Genomic DNA, 20,394 nt, shown 5'->3' with positions numbered 1-20,394 from the left:
GTCTCCGAGCTGCTCCGCCCCGCTAACAAACTCCCTCCTGATCCTGGTGGCTGATGATCCTGAGTGCTTTTAGCACCCAATACAAAGCTCCTGCTCAGCCATCTTGAGGACTGTAGAACCATTAGCATGAAGCAGCCTGAGGGGGGCGCCGTCTCATTCTGAATCTCTTCTGCAGGCGAGTTCACTATCAGAACGAGTTTCCACGCCGGTTCCTGGATCCATCGCACCGTCGGCCCCCAGCGACACAGAAAACATGTGAGTCTTTCTTTATTCCATCACGGTTCTTAATGTAGTAACAGAGAATTCTAAAGTCAAAAAACAAGAAATTAAAAATAATATATACAAATAAATAAAGAGCAGGATGCAAAGTGATTTTTATTTTAGCTTTAAGTCACTAAATTAAAGCTCACAAAGTAACAACAGGTGACTCCATTTAAAGGAGCTGCCACATCAGTCATCTGTGCCTCTGTGCCCCCTCTGCTGGCCAAAAATGGTAGCGGAAGAACTTAAAACAAGTGACTGTAGTGAACATCACTTTGCGTCCTGCTCTTTATTTGATTTATTTCAGATATTATTATTTATAAATAACTGGTGCTGCACTAGTGTGCGTTCTTCTCTAGTGTTGAACTTATTTTCTTGCAAAAATAATTTTCTTAAACATAAAATAATTTTTTAACCAAAATGTGCTGCATTAAGTTAATTTTTTCTTCTAAAATGATCGGGATGTGACTAGAAATCCGAATATTATTATACCTCTAACCGAGCTAACTGAGATAATGAAAGTACCTGCTGATAATCACGCTAACATTATTCATTCATTAGTTTCACGTAGCTACCACTCCACCCGAGGTTTTCTGTTAATACTTTTCTGTTTGGATTATAATATTGTGCATATTTTTATCTCTGAGCCGCAGGGCCGTGTGGGAGGAGACGCTCCTGGACAACCTGCTGAACTTCGCCGCCACTCCGAAAGGTCTGCAGCTCCTGCAACACACCGGAGCTCTGCAGGAGTGTGTGGCCTACATGTTCTCCAGATACACCAAAAAACTCCAGGTACAACCACAGTCAGTACCGGTCACTCACTCACTCACTCACTCACTCACTCACTCACTCATTTATTCATCTGTTCATTTATGCACTCATTCACTCATTCACACCTCTTTATCCTGGTCTGGGTCACGGTGAGCTTTATGTATTGACTGAAAAACAGGAAACACCCCAAACAGGGCAAACACTCACACACACATATACACACACACTTATACATACACACACACACATACATACACATACATAAACACACACACACACACACACATATACAGTGTATCACAAAAGTGAGTACACCCCTCACATTTCTGCAAATATTTTATTATATATTTTCATGGGACAACACTATAGAAATAAAACTTGGATATAACTTAGAGTAGTCAGTGTACAGCTTGTATAGCAGTGTAGATTTACTGTCTTCTGAAAATAACTCAACACACAGCCATTAATGTCTAAATAGCTGCAACATAAGTGAGTACACCCCACAGTGAACATGTCCAAATTGTGCCCAAAGTGTCAATATTTTGTGTGACCACCATTATTATCCAGCACTGCCTTAACCCTCCTGGGCATGGAATTCACCAGAGCTGCACAGGTTGCTACTGGAATCCTCTTCCACTCCTCCATGATGACATCACGGAGCTGGTGGATGTTAGACACCTTGAACTCCTCCACCTTCCACTTGAGGATGCGCCACAGGTGCTCAATTGGGTTTAGTCCATCACCTTTACCTTCAGCTTCCTCAGCAAGGCAGTTGTCATCTTGGAGGTTGTGTTTGGGGTCGTTATCCTGTTGGAAAACTGCCATGAGGCCCAGTTTTCGAAGGGAGGGGATCATGCTCTGTTTCAGAATGTCACAGTACATGTTGGAATTCATGTTTCCCTCAATGAACTGCAGCTCCCCAGTGCCAGCAACACTCATGCAGCCCAAGACCATGATGCTACCACCACCATGCTTGACTGTAGGCAAGATACAGTTGTCTTGGTACTTCTCACCAGGGCGCCGCCACACATGCTGGACACCATCTGAGCCAAACAAGTTTATCTTGGTCTCGTCAGACCACAGGGCATTCCAGTAATCCATGTTCTTGGACTGCTTGTCTTCAGCAAACTGTTTGCTGGCTTTCTTGTGCGTCAGCTTCCTTCTGGGATGACGACCATGCAGACCGAGTCGATGCAGTGTGCGGCGTATGGTCTGAGCACTGACAGGCTGACCTCCCACGTCTTCAACCTCTGCAGCAATGCTGGCAGCACTCATGTGTCTATTTTTTAAAGCCAACCTCTGGATATGACGCCGAACACGTGGACTCGACTTCTTTGGTCGACCCTGGCGAAGCCTGTTCCGAGTGGAACCTGTCCTGGAAAACCGCTGTATGACCTTGGCCACCATGCTGTAGCTCAGTTTCAGGGTGTTAGCAATCTTCTTATAGCCCAGGCCATCTTTGTGGAGAGCAACAATTCTATTTCTCACATCCTCAGAGAGTTCTTTGCCATGAGGTGCCATGTTGAATATCCAGTGGCCAGTATGAGAGAATTGTACCCAAAACACCAAATTTAACAGCCCTGCTCCCCATTTACACCTGGGACCTTGACACATGACACCAGGGAGGGACAACGACACATTTGGGCACAATTTGGACATGTTCACTGTGGGGTGTACTCACTTATGTTGCCAGCTATTTAGACATTAATGGCTGTGTGTTGAGTTATTTTCAGAAGACAGTAAATCTACACTGCTATACAAGTTGTACACTGACTACTCTAAGTTATATCCAAGTTTCATGTCTATAGTGTTGTCCCATGAAAAGATATAATGAAATATTTGCAGAAATGTGAGGGGTGTACTTACTTTTGTGATACACTGTATATATATATATACACACATACACACACACACGTACACACATCTCACACTTACATACACACATACATATATACAGTATACACTATACACACTCACAGATACAGTGGGGTCAAAAAGTATTTAGTCAGCCACTGATTGTGCAGGTTCTCCTACTTAGAAAGATGAGAGAGGTCTGTAATTTTCATCATAGCTACACTTCAACTATGAGAGACAAAATGAGAAAAAAAAATCCAGGAAATCACATTGTAGGATTTTTAAAGAATTTATTTGTAAATTATGGTGGAAAATAAGTATTTGGTCAATAACAAACAAGCAAGATTTCTGGCTCTCACAGACCTGTAACTTCTTCTTTAAGAAGCTCTTCTGTCCTCCACTCGTTACCTGTATTAATGACACCTGTTCGACCTCGTTATCTGTATAAAAGACACCTGTCCACAGCCTCAAACAGTCAGACTCCAAACTCAACCATGGCCAAGACCAAAGAGCTGTCGAAGGACACCAGGAAGAAAATTGTAGACCTGCACCAGGCTGGGAAGAGTGAATCTACAATAGGCAAGCAGGTTGGTGTGAATAAATCAACTGTGGGAACAATTGTAAGAAAATGGAAGACATACAAGACCATTGATAATCTCCCTTGGGGTCAAGATCTCATCCCGTGGGGTCAAAATGATCATGAGAACGGTGAGCAAAAATCCCAGAACTACACGGAGGGACCTGATGAATGACCTGCAGAGAGCTGGGACCAAAGTAACAAAGGCTACCATCAGTAACACACTACGCCGAGAGGGACTCAAATCCTGCAGTGCCAGGCGTGTCCCCCTGCTTAAGCCAGTACATGTCCAGGCCCGTCTGAAGTTTGCCAGAGAGCTTATGGATGATCCAGAAGAGGATTGGGAGAATATCATGTGGTCAGATGAAACCAAAATGGAACTTTTTGGTAAAAACTCAACTCGTCGTGTTTGGAGGAAGAAGAAGAACCCAAGAACACCATACCTACTGTGAAGCATGGGGGTGGAAACATCATGCTTTGGGGCTGTTTTTATGCAAAGGGGACAGGACGACTGATCCGTGTTAAGGGAAGAATGAACGAGGTCGTGTATCGTGAGATTTTAAGCCAAAACCTCCTTCCATCAGTGAGAGCATTGAAGATGGAACGTGGCTAGGTCTTCCAGCATGACGATGATCCCAAACACACCGCTCGGGCAACGAAGGAGTGGCTCCGTAAAAAGCATTTCAAGGTCCTGGAGTGGCCTAGCCAGTCTCCAGACCTCAACCCCATAGAAAATTTGCACAATCAGTGGCTGACTAAATACTTTTTGACCCCACTGTACATACACACACACAAACACAAAGTTACAAACACACACACTCAGACAGTCTTTGTCACTCAGTCTACTGTGGGAGGAAACCGGAACACCTGGGAGAAACCCACACAGACTCAAGGAGAACATGCAAACTCCACACAGAAAGCTTGTTCGTCTGGCCGGGAGATCAAACCCAGACTCTTCCTGCTGTGAGGTGACAGCGCCACCCACTGTACCACCGTGCTGCCCTAAATCAGCATTAAATGGTATTTAATAGCACAAAGACGTGATGTTTGATGTTTCAGCTCCTCAGTTTTATTAATTAAAAAAAAAATTTTTTTATTAATTGATAATTGTGATAATTGCAACTCATTTATCTCCCTGGATGATTCCAGGTTTTGGTTTGGTGCCTTGTTAAGTTCTCCCGTTATTCAGAGTAACAGCTCAGAGTAAAATCATGTTGTTATTAGCTGTGACGTTGTTTCAGGTGAGCAGTTGTGAGAAGTTTGGTTACGGTGTGATGGTGACCCAGGTGGCAGCGACGGCTCCGGGCGTGGTGGCGTTACGCAGCTCCGGTACGTTCCTCAGCTCAGCCCAGCGCATCAGTAATCTGGCTTTACTGAGAGGTTCTAATGAAGGGTTGTGACATTTAGGACTAAACTAGATTCTCATCACACCATAAAGAACTTTGAGCTGAAGCAGCTTCAGACGTCAGCACTGGAACATAATGCTACTAAATTCATGGGAAAATGTGCTGGGATCAGAGGGCAGCGTCAGCCAAGGGAGCAGAAAGGGTTAAGGGCCTTGCTCAAGGGCCCAGCAGTGGCTTTGACTCAAGCACTCAAAACTATTTCATCGTATCTATCTCTAAAAGAGCGTTTGTACGGCTGGGCACTGATTGATCGGTCGGTGTTCCGGTTCATCCCAGAGCGGTTGAGTGGGGCTGAAGTCGGGGCTCTGTGCAGGACGCTGGAGTTCAGGGGCAGGTGTAGCCAAGTGGTTAAGATACTGGATTAGTAATTGGAAGGTCGCTGGTTCAAGCCCCACCACTGCCAGGTTGCCAGGTTGAGCAAGACCCTTAACCCTTAAATGCTTAGACTGTATACTGTCACAGTACTGTAAGTTGCTTTGAATAAAAGTGTCTCCTAAATTCTGAAAATGTAAATATTTCTTTAAACCGAGCTTTTCTTCATGCTGGAACAGGAGGGACCTTCCCTAAACTGTTGCTGCAAAGTACTGATTTATTACACCTGTTAGTAACTGTTCAGTCATTAGAAGTGGCGTCCTAATACTTTTGTCTGTTAAACGTTCTCTCAGGTTTTATCCAGGCCGTGGTGGTGGAGCTGTGGTCAGCGCTGGAGTGGGGCAGAGAGGACGTGAGAGTTGTTCACCCCAAATCTACCCCCATGGAGCCCATCGACAGGAGCTGCCTCAAGGTAAACATCACCAAAATGATGTTCCAGTGATGTGCCAATCAGCTGTTACCTCAAAGTGAGAAGGTCCTGGGTTCAGTTCCCAGGTGGAGCAATCCAGGTCCTTTCTGCGTGTAGTTTGGCATGTTCTCTTCATGTCTGTGTGGGTTTCCTTCTACAGTACAAAGGCGTGTAAGTGAGGTGAACTGGAGATACTAAATTAACCATGATGGTGTTTAATATTAAACCTGAACTGATGAATTCTGGGTAACCTGGAACTACCTGTCCTGTCATGAATGAAACGTGGGTGGGTGGATGGTAGGTAGGTTTGGTAAGGTAGGTAAGGTAGGGTAGGTAAGGTAGGTAGGTAGGTAGGTAGGTAGGGTAGGTAAGGTAGGGTAGGTAAGGTAAGGTAGGTTTGGTAAGGTAGGTAGGAAGGTAGGTAGGAAGGTAGGTAGGTAGGGTAGGTAGGTAGGTAGGGTAGGTAAGGTAGGGTAGGTTAGGTAGGTAAGGTAAGGTAGGTAGGGTAGGTAAGGTAGGGTAGGTAAGGTAGGTAGGGTAGGTAAGGTAGGTAGGTAGGTAAGGTAAGGTAGGTAGGGTAGGTAAGGTAGGGTAGGTAAGGTAGGTAGGGTAGGTAAGGTAGGGTAGGTAAGGTAGGTAGGGTAGGTAGGTAGGTAGGGTAGGTAAGGTAGGTAAGGTAGGTAGGTAGGTAAGGTAAGGTAGGTAGGGTAGGTAAGGTAGGGTAGGTAAGGTAGGGTAGGTAAGGTAAGGTAGGTAGGTAGGTAAGGTAGGGTAGGTAAGGTAGGGTAGGTAAGGTAGGGTAGGTAAGGTAAGGTAGGTTTGGTAAGGTAGGTAGGTAGATAGGTAGGGTAGGTAGGTAGGTAGGTTAGGTAGGGTAGGGTAGGGTAGGTAAGGTAAGGTAGGTAAGGTTAGGTAGGTAAGGTTAGGTAGGTAAGGTAGGGTAGGTAAGGTAGGTAGGTTAGGTAGGTAGGTAGGGTAGGTAAGGTAGGGTAGGTAAGGTAGGTAGGTAAGGTAGGGTAGGTAAGGTAGGGTATGTAAGGTAGGTAGGGTAGGTAAGGTTAGGTAGGTAAGGTAGGGTAGGTAAGGTAAGGTAGGGTAGGTAAGGTAGAGTAGGTAAGGTAGGTAGGGTAGGTAGGTATGTATGTACAGGGGTTGGACAAAATAACTGAAACACCTGTCATTTTAGTGTGGGAGGTTTCATGGCTAAATTGGACCAGTCTGGTGGCCAATCTTCATTAATTGCACATTGCACCAGTAAGAGCAGAGTGTGAAGGTTCAATTAGCAGGGTAAGAGCACAGTTTTGCTCAAAATATTGCAATGCACACAACATTATGGGTGACATACCAGAGTTCAAAAGAGGACAAATTGTTGGTGCACGTCTTGCTGGCGCATCTGTGACCAAGACAGCAAGTCTTTGTGATGTATCAAGAGCCACGGTATCCAGGGTAATGCCAGCATACCACCAAGAAGGACAAACCACATCCGACAGGATTAACTGTGGACGCAAGAGGAAGCTGTCTGAAAGGGATGTTCGGGTGCTAACCCGGATCGTATCCAAAAAACATAAAACCACGGCTGCCCAAATCACGGCAGAATTAAATGTGCACCTCGACTCTCCTGTTTCCACCAGAACTGTCGGTCGGGAGCTCCACAGGGTCAATATACACGGCCGGGCTGCTATAGCCAAACCTTTGGTCACTCGTGCCAATGCCAAACATCGGTTTCAATGGTGCAAGGAGCGCAAATCTTGGGCTGTGGACAATGTGAAACATGTATTGTTCTCTGATGAGTCCACCTTTACTGTTTTCCCCACATCCGGGAGAGTTACGGTGTGGAGAAGCCCCAAAGAAGCGTACCACCCAGACTGTTGCATGCCCAGAGTGAAGCATGGGGGTGGATCAGTGATGGTTTGGGCTGCCATATCATGGCATTCCCTCGGCCCAATACTTGTGCTAGATGGGCGCGTCACTGCCGAGGACTACCGAACCATTCTGGAGGACCATGTGCATCCAATGGCGGTGCCGTGTATCAGGATGACAATGCACCAATACACACAGCAAGACTGGTGAAAGATTGGTTTGATGAACATGAAAGTGAAGTTGAACATCTCCCATGGCCTGCACAGTCACCAGATCTAAATATTATTGAGCCACTTTGGGGTGTTTTGGAGAAGCGAGTCAGGAAACGTTTTCCTCCACCAGCATCACGTAGTGACCTGGCCACTATCCTGCAAGAAGAATGGCTTAAAATCCCTCTGACCACTGTGCAGGACTTGTATATGTCATTTCCAAGACCAATTGACGCTGTATTGGCCGCAAAAGGAGGCCCTACACCATACTAATAAATTATTGTGGTCTAAAACCAGGTGTTTCAGTTATTTTGTCCAACCCCTGTAGTTATGCATGTATGTAGGTAAGGTAGGTAGGTAAGGTAAAGTAGGGTAGGTAAGGTAGGGTAGGTAAGGTAGGGTAGGTAGGTATGTATGTATTAAGCGTGTATGTAGGTACTTAGGTAAGTAGGGTAGATAGGTAGTTAAGGTAGGGTAGGTAGGTAGGGTAGGTAAGGTTAGGTAAGTTTAGATAGGGTAGGTAGGTAGGTATGTATATTATGTAGTTATGAATGTATGTAGGTAAGGTAGTTAGGTAAGGTAAGGTAGGTAAAGTAGGGTAGGTAAGGTAGGGTAGGTAGGTATGTATGTAGTTATGCATGTATGTAGGTAAGTTAGGTAGGTAAGGTAGGGTAGGTAAGGTAGGGTAGGTAGGTAGGTATGTATGTATTAAGCGTGTATGTAGGTACTTAGGTAAGTAGGGTAGATAGGTAGTTAAGGTAGGGTAGGTAGGTAGGTAGGGTAGGTAAGGTTAGGTAAGTTTAGATAGGGTAGGTAGGTAGGTAGGTAGGTAGGTATGTATATTATGTAGTTATGAATGTATGTAGGTAAGGTAGTTAGGTAAGGTAAGGTAGGTAAGGTAGGTATGTATGTAGTTATGCATGTATGTAGGTAAGTTAGGTAGGGTAGTTAGGTAGGTAGGTACCGTATGCTGCCATGGCTGTAAGCACTAGAAGTAAAACATGGTATTAAATCATAATGAATGACTGTATATAATAATAATAATATATAATAATAATAATATATAATAGATGCACGTCGCAGCCGCGCTGTTCTCATCCATCAGTTCTGAACGTTAAACGAGCCGCCGGTGATTCGGGGTTTAGCAGCAGGACACGAACCACTGTGTGAAATTCCAGCTGTTTGATCATGAGCTTTTTCCTGACCTGTAACTGAACCCTATTTTTCAGTCCTTCCTCACGCTGGTGAACCTGCTGTCCTCTCCGTACGCTGTGTGGGAGCTGCTGTACCACCAGAAGCTGCCCAGCAAGACTGAATACAGCCTGAGAGAAATGCCCACCTCCATTATAGTGAGTGATCTGTGAGGTCGTCTCATTTCTTTATTATATATTTATGGTTTACTGCCACTTTATCACGGTGGATCTGGCTTTCTCAACATCACTGACCGCAATGCAGTGACTCCCCAAACAGGACACCAGTCCATCACTGACCCTCAGCCATCCCTTCTGTCTGTATGTAGATGTAAACCCTGGATCCCCGTGGTGGTGGGCTGGTGTTATTCACTACTGCACCACTACCCCCTAGTGTAGCCATGAACGGCACCGAAATCATACAAAACGTCTAAACCTTAAATAAACATGTCCAGTAGTGACCACTTCTTTTTACCTGCATCAGGTGGGTTCGTACGGAGATCCGTATCGCGCACTAAGAGTCACATACTGATCTCCGTTATCCCCCATCTCTGTTCAGTGCAGCACCATCGATCAGCCAGTTGAGGGCGTAACTCTGACTTTTTATCCATGCGAGCACTGTTTACAAGTGAATTGCCGGCTGTCTCTCAAACGTCCTCCTGTGATTTATATGGTGTGTGACTATACCATTCACAGTGCTGTACATTTATTTATTTATATTTTTGTGTATGTATTCATGTATTTATTCATTTATACATTTATTTTCTAATAATAAATAAATAAATAAATAAATTCTAATAAATAAATTAATTAATTCTAATTAGTTATTAGTTAATTTATTTATTTTATGTTATTTGTTTATTTTTTATTTATTGGGTTATACATTTATTTTTTATGTTTTTATTTTTTTCATTGTGTGTTTAGTTAATTTATTTAAGTATTTATTTATTGTGTTTTATGTTTATTTAATTATTTAAGTATTTATTTATTGTGTTATTAGTTTATTTAATATTTATTGTGTTTTATGTTTATTTATTTATTTAAGTATTAGTTTATTGTGTTTTATGTTTATTTATTTAAGTATTTATTCATTGTGTTATTAGTTTATTTAATTATTAACTGTGTTTTATGTTTATTTTTTTTTTGTATTTATTTATTGTGTTATTAGGTTAATAATTAAAATATTTATTTTTATTATTAATTTATTTAAGTATAAATTTTTTTAAAGTATTTATTTATTTGGGTTAATTAATTTTTTAAGTATTTATTTGTGTCATTAGTTTATTTATTATTACTGTTTTGTTTATTTTATTTTTATTTTTTTTATTTGTGTATTTGTTTATTTAAGTATTTATTTATTGTGTTAGTAATTTATTTTTTTATTTACTGTGTTTTGTTTATTTTTTATTTTATTTATTTATTGTGTTATTAGTTTATTTAATTATTTGTTGTTTTATGTTTATTTATTTTTTAGTTTATTTATTGATGTATTGGGTTTTTAGTTTATCTATTTATTTATTTATTGTGTTTTAATTATGTATTGTGTTATTGTGAGTTTAGTCAGTAGTTTTTAGAAAACATTTGATGAATAATTAATGAAAATCACTTCTAAATAAATCCAGATAATAAATATTTTACAGATTCGCTCATTCGGCTATTTGAGCTCCTGCAGTTTAACATTCAGCCACAGGAGGGCAGCATTTACCCATTAATAAGTGTCCTGCTGGCTTCACCTCTTCTCCTTCATCTTCATCATCATCTTTAGCTTCTCTGTTCACGATGACGATCATTTTCAGAAATCATGTTGTTGTTCTTCTCTGCAGGACGTGATGGACCGTCTGATCGTCATCAACTCAGACGCTAAAATCCACTCGCTGTTCAACTACGAGCAGTCGCACACGTTCGGCCTGAGGTACGAACACTCAGCACCGACTCTCACATCCTTCTCTGATCAGGCCTTCGAGCTGGTCATCCTCTCGCCCCTGAGATCCACGACTGACTGATTGGGCTCCTCACGTCCCCCAGATAGAAAACATTCCGGTGTGATTTATGAGTGGAACAGAAGAGGAAAACACACATTAGCTCTGGTGCTGCAGGCGGCTCGTTCATCTGCTGCTGCTGCTGCACACTCACCTTATTTATATCAATAAAGAGCGCATTAATGTGTGTAGTGTGTATTATAAGGGGGTTACACCCCGACTTTAGGATTTATCACCCCATAAACCGTGTAGCAGTAGCTCCTGGTGGTGTGAGGATCAGATCTAGCGCTGCAGACTCAGCACATTCAGATGGTTCTGAGATCTCCACCCGTACAGAATAATAACGCTGATGTGCCCGTGTTCCACCCCGTCCCCGGGCATGTTATCTCACATCACGTCCGGCTCGGTGGGTAGAATCCTCACAGTCCTGTTTCACACCCGCTGGTATTTCTAAACACCTCCCGCGGCGGGGAGCGCGGCGCCTCTGCAGGGTGTTAATATGACAGCGAGGGTGTTGTGTTCCGAGATGGAAGATCCTTCACTGGGTGACGTGAGTGATAAATGCTGTGGGTGTGTTCCTGAATCCTCAGGAGTGTGTGTGTGTGTGTGTGTGTGTGTGTGTGTGTGTGTGTGTGTGTGTTTGTGTGTGTGTGTGTGTGTGTGTGTGTGTGAGAAAATCAGTCGCTTTCTTCTCTATTTGTTGGCAGGTTCAAATTTTCTACACATTGTATGAACACAGTGCTTAGTTTTCATTATGGCACCCACACACACACACACACACACACACACACACACACACACACACACACACACACACACGCCTGACTGCAGGTCTTTGTACTGTGGGAGGAAACCTACACAGAAAGGACCTGGGAATAGAACCCAGGACCTATTTATTTTGTTATTAGTTTATTTATTTATTTATTGTGGTATTAGTTTATTTATTTATTTAAGTATTTATTTATTTAAGTATTTATTTATTTATTCATTTATTTATTGATTGTGTTGTTAGTTTATTTATTTATTTAAGTATTTATTTATTGTGTTATTAGTTTATTTATTTAAATATTTATTTATTTTTTGTGTTATTAGTTTATTTATTTAAGTATTTATTTATTTTTGTTTGTTTATTTATTTAAATATTTATTTATTTAAATATTTATTTATTTATTGTGTTATTAGTTCATTCATTTATTTAAATATTTATTTATTTATTGTGCTTTTAGTTTATTTATTTAAATATTTATTTATGTATTGTGTTATTAGTTTATTTATTTAAATATTTATTAATTTATTGTGTTTTAAGTTTATTAATTATTTAAATATTTATTTATTTATTGTGTTATTAGTTTATTTAATTATTTATATATTTATTTATTCATTGTGTTGTATTATTTATTTAAATATTTATTTATTTATTGTGTTATTAGTTTATTTATTTATTGAAATAATTATTTATTTATTGTTATTAGTTTGTTTATTTATTAAAATATATTTTTATTTATTGTATTTTAGTGTATTTATTTATTTAAATGTTTATTTATTTATTGAATTATAGTTTATTATTTATTTATTTATTGTTATTAGTTTATTTATTTATTTATTTAATTATTAATTACGGACCTTCTTGCTGTGAGGCGAAAGTGCTACCCACCGAGCCACCATCCGCCTCCACGCAAAAATTTTGTTTATATATTTGTTACCCAAAAGGAGGATCACAAATCCCAGTAGGAATGTTAGAGGTGTTGTTGATTGATTGATTAGTTTTTAACGCCTGATTGATTAGTTTTTAAAGGCTGGTACAAGATGTACAGGATGTCTGGACACCTCCAGATTTGATCCACCCATGAAGAGCAGGACGCCGGTTCTGACCCATCGGTTTATTATTAGATCTGCTGCAGTGTTTAGTTTAGATTAGATTATATCACTGCTATAAAATTCTGATATTCTTTACTGAGCTGTAAAGCAGCTTCATCAGATCTATTAATGAGAGTCACACATATCAACACCGGCTGCTAAAAGGCCGGCACGGCTGGCACCGCCCCTCCTGTCTGACTCACTGACTGAATGTGTCATTACACTGGAGGAGCCAGGAGGTGCCAGGAGGTGCCAGGTCTAAATTCAGCCACCTCTCAGATATTCATCAGCCGAGCCCGAGCTTTTCCTCCCACACACAAACACAGAATAACATCACCCTGAGAGCAGGGAATAAAACACACTGCATGCTGGGAAATTCAGCCTCACTTCCCCTGCAGCTGAAATGTACGATCATATACTGCATGGTCAAAAGTATTCGGACGCCTGACTGTGAGCTCGTCCTGACTGTGTCGTCGGCTGGGATCAAGTACAAAACTCTCGTCCTCATTTTCCTCCTTTATCTGAGATAGAAGCAGTGGGGTTTAAACTAATCACCTTCTGATTACTAGTCTAGTACCCCAGCTGCTAATCTACCTCTGCCCCGGGTATTTATGTTTTTGGCCTAGTGGAATTTCACAATAAACTCACAATAAACTTATAACAGGAGTCAAGTTCTTGAAAGTGTTATGGACAGTGTGTTTTCTGGATTTGTCTCTAGAATTTAGTCATTTCCAATTCCCAGTTATTAATCGTCTGGCACTTGGACATCCCATGAGCTAATCAAAGAGACCCGGATCACCGCACGCCCCCCACCCCCGACACGTGTCCCAGTCTGTGCCGCTTCTTATCACCTGCCAGTGTTGGGTTCCAACACAGAGTCGTATCTCGTACGGAGAGACACACTAAGCTTCATATGACAGGGACGTCCGGCCAGCACGTAGACCCCTGCTCCACCCGAGCACCCTCGGACGGTGTGCTTTATAAACCTGCTCATCTCCATCCAGGAACACTTCCTGAGATCTACTGAGCCCTCGCACTAACCTTTATTAATGTACGATGTGCTAAAGTCGAGCTTAAACCTTCACAACCCACCAATAGTCCACCTACAGTCCAGGTTTCAGTGATACGTCTCAGTTTCACATGTCTGGTTCAGAGCCAAGTCAGCGGAATTAAAAATAATCTAATCTGATATAACGTGAGAGCACTATTTCTCCCCTCAGACTCCTGAGTGCTGTGTGCTGTAATCTGGATTCTCTGCTGCTCCTGGAGTCTCAGTTCCGACTCTCAGACGTTCTTCTACAGAATCAGAAGGAGAACGTGGTGGAGTCCTCACCAGGCCAGGAGTACGTACTGCATTCTCACTCACCTCTCACTTTCTCACTCACAATAGAAACCTGGTGACCCGCCCTACTCCCTATACCTACCTGATCAGCTCCTCAGTGGAGAGGATTCTAATGAGACCTGGAGTCATAATCAGATAAACAACGGTTCTCTGAAGCGCTCCTAAGCCCATGTGGCTACATTTATCAGACTATCATGACAGTTTCTCATGCAGAGCTGTCCACGAGCTCAGAGGTCTTGAACATGTGACGTAGATGATGATGATGTATGTTGCTGATGGTTTCTGATCTGTAGAGACGTTATCGTGGACGGGCTCTCGGTGGAGAGGAATCACCTGCTGGTTCGGACGAGTGTGATCGGAGGCTCCTCTGAACGACGACTTCCTCCCAGAGAGCTACAGACGGTCAGTACTGCCCTGCTGTTCTTCAGTCCATATATAACCCCCGATCCCAGTCAGAACCAGTAAGATTACAGGGTTTACTGGGAACAGTGGAATGTACTGGTACTCACCCATCACTCAGTGTGACGTAGAGCAGATGCAGAAATATTCTTTCATTAAAATCATCTGGTTTACTGGATCCACTGTATACCAGTCTTATATACGATAGAGTCGGTGTTCTCATCCATCCATCCATCCATCCATCCGATCATCTATCTAGTGATCCATCCATCTGTCTATACATCCATCCATCCATCTGTCTATACATCCATCCATCCATCCATCCAATCATCTATCTAGTGATCCATCCATTCCACTGTTTGTCCGTCTGAATGTATAGTATTGAATTCATTCAACATTCATATGGATTGAATGTTGGTCTATCCATCCATTCAATCAATCCATCCATCTGTCTATACATCCGTCCATCTGTCTATCCATCCATCTATCTGTCTATACATCCATCCATCTGTCTATACATCCATCCATCTGTCTATACATCCATCCATCTGTCTATACATTCATCCATCTGTCTATACATCCATCCATCTGTCTATACATCCATATATCCATCCATCTGTCTATCCATCCATCTATCTGTCTATACATCCATCCATCTGTCTATACATCCATCCATCTGTCTATACATCCATCCATCTGTCTATACATCCATATATCCATCCATCTGTCTATCCATCCATCTATCTGTCTATACATCCATCCATCTGTCTATACATCCATCCATCTGTCTATACATCCGTCCATCTGTCTATACATTCATCCATCTGTCTATACATCCATCCATCTGTCTATACATTCATCCATCTGTCTATCCATCCATCTATCTGTCTATACATTCATCCATCTGTCTATACATCCATCCATCTGTCTATACATTCATCCATCTGTCTATCCATCCATCTATCTGTCTATACATTCATCCATCTGTCTATACATTCATCCATCTGTCTATCCATCCATCCATCTGTCTATACATCCATCTATCTGTCTATACATTCATCCATCTGTCTATACATTCATCCATCTGTCTATACATCCATCCATCTGTCTATACATCCATCTATCTGTCTATACATCCGTCCATCTGTCTATACATCCGTCCATCTGTCTATACATCCGTCCATCTGTCTATACATCCATCCATCTGTCTATCCATCCATCTATCTGTCTATACATTCATCCATCCATCTGTCTATACATTCATCCATCTGTCTATACATCCATCCATCTGTCTATACATCCGTCCATCTGTCTATACATCCGTCCATCTGTCTATACATTCATCCATCTGTCTATACATTCATCCATCTGTCTATACATCCATCCATCTGTCTATCCATCCATCTATCTGTCTATACATTCATCCATCCATCTGTCTATACATTCATCCATCTGTCTATCCATCCATCCATCTGTCTATACATCCATCTATCTGTCTATACATCCATCCATCTGTCTATACATCCATCCATCTGTCTATCCATCCATCTATCTGTCTATACATTCATCCATCCATCTGTCTATACATTCATCCATCTGTCTATCCATTCATCCATCTGTCTATACATTCATCCATCTGTCTATACATTCATCCATCTGTCTATACATCCATCCATCTGTCTATCCATCCATCTATCTGTCTATACATTCATCCATCCATCTGTCTATACATTCATCCATCTGTCTATCCATCCATCCATCTGTCTATACATCCATCTATCTGTCTATACATCCATCCATCTGTCTATACATCCATCCATCTGTCTATACATCCATCTATCTGTCTATACATCCGTCCATCTGTCTATACATTCATCCATCTGTCTATACATCCATCCATCTGTCTATACATTCATCCATCTGTCTATACATCCATCCATCTGTCTATCCATCCATCTATCTGTCTATACATTCATCCATCCATCTGTCTATACATCCATCCATCTGTCTATACATTCATCCATCTGTCTATCCATCCATCCATCTGTCTATACATCCATCTATCTGTCTATACATTCATCCATCTGTCTATACATTCATCCATCTGTCTATCCATCCATCTATCTGTCTATACATTCATCCATCCATCTGTCTATACATTCATCCATCCATCTGTCTATACATTCATCCATCTGTCTATCCATCCATCCATCTGTCTATACATCCATCTATCTGTCTATACATTCATCCATCTGTCTATACATTCATCCATCTGTCTATACATCCATCCATCTGTCTATACATCCATCCATCTGTCTATACATCCATCTATCTGTCTATACATCCGTCCATCTGTCTATACATTCATCCATCTGTCTATACATCCATCCATCTGTCTATACATTCATCCATCTGTCTATACATCCATCCATCTGTCTATCCATCCATCTATCTGTCTATACATTCATCCATCCATCTGTCTATACATTCATCCATCTGTCTATCCATCCATCCATCTGTCTATACATCCATCTATCTGTCTATACATTCATCCATCTGTCTATACATTCATCCATCTGTCTATACATCCATCCATCTGTCTATCCATCCATCCATCTGTCTATACATCCATCCATCTGTCTATACATCCATCTATCTGTCTATACATTCATCCATCCATCTGTCTATACATTCATCCATCTGTCTATCCATCCATCCATCTGTCTATACATCCATCTATCTGTCTATACATTCATCCATCTGTCTATACATTCATCCATCTGTCTATACATTCATCCATCTGTCTATCCATCCATCCATCTGTCTATACATTCATCCATCTGTCTATCCATCCATCCATCTGTCTATACATCCATCTATCTGTCTATACATTCATCCATCTGTCTATACATTCATCCATCTGTCTATACATTCATCCATCTGTCTATCCATCCATCCATCTGTCTATACATCCATCCATCTGTCTATACATTCATCCATCTGTCTATACATCCATCCATCTCTCTATACATCCATATATCCATCCATCTGTCTATCCATCCATCTATCTGTCTATACATTCATCCATCCATCTGTCTATCCATCCATCTATCTGTCTATACATTCATCCATCCATCTGTCTATACATTCATCCATCTGTCTATACATCCATATATCCATCCATCTGTCTATACATTCATCCATCTGTCTATACATCCATATATCCATCCATCTGTCTATACATTCATCCATCTGTCTATACATTCATCCATCTGTCTATACATCCATATATCCATCCATCTGTCTATACATTCATCCATCTGTCTATACATTCATCCATCTGTCTATACATCCATATATCCATCCATCTGTCTATACATTCATCCATCTGTCTATACATTCATCCATCTGTCTATACATCCATATATCCATCCATCTGTCTATCCATCCATCCATCTGTCTATACATCCATCCATCTGTCTATACATCCATATATCCATCCATCTGTCTATACATTCATCCATCTGTCTATACATCCATATATCCATCCATCTGTCTATACATTCATCCATCTGTCTATACATTCATCCATCTGTCTATACATCCATATATCCATCCATCTGTCTATACATCCATCTATCTGTCTATACATCCATCCATCTGTCTATACATCCATCCATCTGTCTATACATCCATCCATCTGTCTATACATCCGTCCATCTGTCTATACATCCATATATCCATCCATCTGTCTATACATTCATCCATCTGTCTATACATTCATCCATCTGTCTATACATCCATCCATCTGTCTATACATCCATCCATCTGTCTATACATTCATCCATCTGTCTATACATCCATCCATCTGTCTATACATCCATCCATCTGTCTATACATTCATCCATCTGTCTATACATCCATCCATCTGTCTATCCATCCATCTATCTGTCTATACATCCATCCATCTGTCTATACATCCATCCATCTGTCTATACATCCGTCCATCTGTCTATACATCCATATATCCATCCATCTGTCTATCTATCCATCCATCTGTCTATCCATCCATCTATCTGTCTATACATCCATCCATCTGTCTATACATCCATCCATCTGTCTATACATCCGTCCATCTGTCTATACATCCATACATCCATCTATCTGTCTATACATTCATCCATCTGTCTATACATTCATCCATCTGTCTATACATTCATCCATCTGTCTATCCATCCATCTATCTGTCTATACATTCATCCATCTGTCTATACATCCATCCATCTGTCTATACATTCATCCATCTGTCTATACATCCATCCATCTGTCTATCCATCCATCTATCTGTCTATACATTCATCCATCTGTCTATACATCCATCCATCTGTCTATACATTCATCCATCTGTCTATACATCCATCCATCTGTCTATACATTCATCCATCTGTCTATACATCCATCCATCTGTCTATCCATCCATCTATCTGTCTATACATTCATCCATCTGTCTATACATCCATCCATCTGTCTATCCATCCATCTATCTGTCTATACATTCATCCATCTGTCTATCCATCCATCTATCTGTCTATACATTCATCCATCTGTCTATACATCCGTCCATCTCTCTATACATCCATATATCCATCCATCTGTCTATCCATCCATCTATCTGTCTATACATCCATCCATCTGTCTATCCATCCATCTATCTGTCTATGCATCCATCCATCTGTCTATACATTCATCCATCTGTCTATACATCCATCCATCTGTCTATACATCCATCCATCTCTCTATACATCCATATATCCATCCATCTGTCTATACATTCATCCATCTGTCTATACATCCATCCATCTGTCTATACATCCATCCATCTCTCTATACATCCATATATGCCATCCATCTGTCTATACATTCATCCATCTGTCTATACATCCATCCATCTGTCTATACATTCATCCATCTGTCTATACATTCATCCATCTGTCTATACATTCATCCATCTGTCTATACATCCATCCATCTGTCTATACATCCATCCATCTGTCTATACATCCATCCATCTGTCTATACATCCATCCATCTCTCTATACATCCATATATCCATCCATCTGTCTATACATTCATCCATCTGTCTATACATCCATCCATCTGTCTATACATTCATCCATCTGTCTATACATCCATCCATCTGTCTATACATCCATCCATCTCTCTATACATCCATCCATCTGTCTATACATCCATCCATCTCTCTATACATCCATATATCCATCCATCTGTCTATACATTCATCCATCTGTCTATACATCCATCCATCTGTCTATACATTCATCCATCTGTCTATACATCCATCCATCTGTCTATACATTCATCCATCTGTCTATACATCCATCCATCTGTCTATACATCCATCCATCTCTCTATACATCCATATATCCATCCATCTGTCTATACATCCATCCATCTGTCTATACATTCATCCATCTGTCTATACATCCATCCATCTGTCTATACATCCATCCATCTGTCTATACATTCATCCATCTGTCTATACATTCATCCATCTGTCTATACATTCATCCATCTGTCTATACATCCATCCATCTGTCTATACATCCATCCATCTGTCTATACATCCATCCATCTGTCTATACATCCATCCATCTGTCTATACATCCATCCATCTCTCTATACATCCATATATCCATCCATCTGTCTATACATCCATCCATCTGTCTATACATTCATCCATCTGTCTATACATCCATCCATCTGTCTATACATCCATCCATCTGTCTATACATCCATCCATCTCTCTATACATCCATCCATCTGTCTATACATCCATCCATCTGTCTATACATTCATCCATCTGTCTATTTATCCATCCATCTGTCTA

General features: G+C 40.9%; 1 protein-coding gene across 3 annotated transcripts in view; it reads left to right on the top strand.

Annotated features, from left to right (window-relative positions):
- Positions 1 to 20,394, top strand: part of tbc1d32 (TBC1 domain family, member 32) — an 88,579-nt gene that overhangs the window by 33,534 nt on the left and 34,651 nt on the right. For all 3 annotated transcript variants that reach the window (XM_063002439.1, XM_063002438.1, XM_063002440.1), the window contains exons 18-25: positions 176 to 255; positions 915 to 1,053; positions 4,705 to 4,792; positions 5,535 to 5,653; positions 8,949 to 9,068; positions 10,733 to 10,821; positions 13,966 to 14,088; positions 14,381 to 14,489. In XM_063002439.1, the coding sequence (XP_062858509.1) occupies positions 176 to 255; positions 915 to 1,053; positions 4,705 to 4,792; positions 5,535 to 5,653; positions 8,949 to 9,068; positions 10,733 to 10,821; positions 13,966 to 14,088; positions 14,381 to 14,489 (867 nt within the window). The remainder of the gene's footprint in view (positions 1 to 175; positions 256 to 914; positions 1,054 to 4,704; positions 4,793 to 5,534; positions 5,654 to 8,948; positions 9,069 to 10,732; positions 10,822 to 13,965; positions 14,089 to 14,380; positions 14,490 to 20,394) is intronic.

The sequence above is a fragment of the Trichomycterus rosablanca genome, chromosome 9 (genome assembly GCF_030014385.1).
Source record: "Trichomycterus rosablanca isolate fTriRos1 chromosome 9, fTriRos1.hap1, whole genome shotgun sequence".
Classification (NCBI taxonomy): Eukaryota; Metazoa; Chordata; class Actinopteri; order Siluriformes; family Trichomycteridae; genus Trichomycterus; species Trichomycterus rosablanca.
Note: the sequence above shows the minus strand (reverse complement) of the source record. Positions and strands in the feature narration are given on the sequence as shown.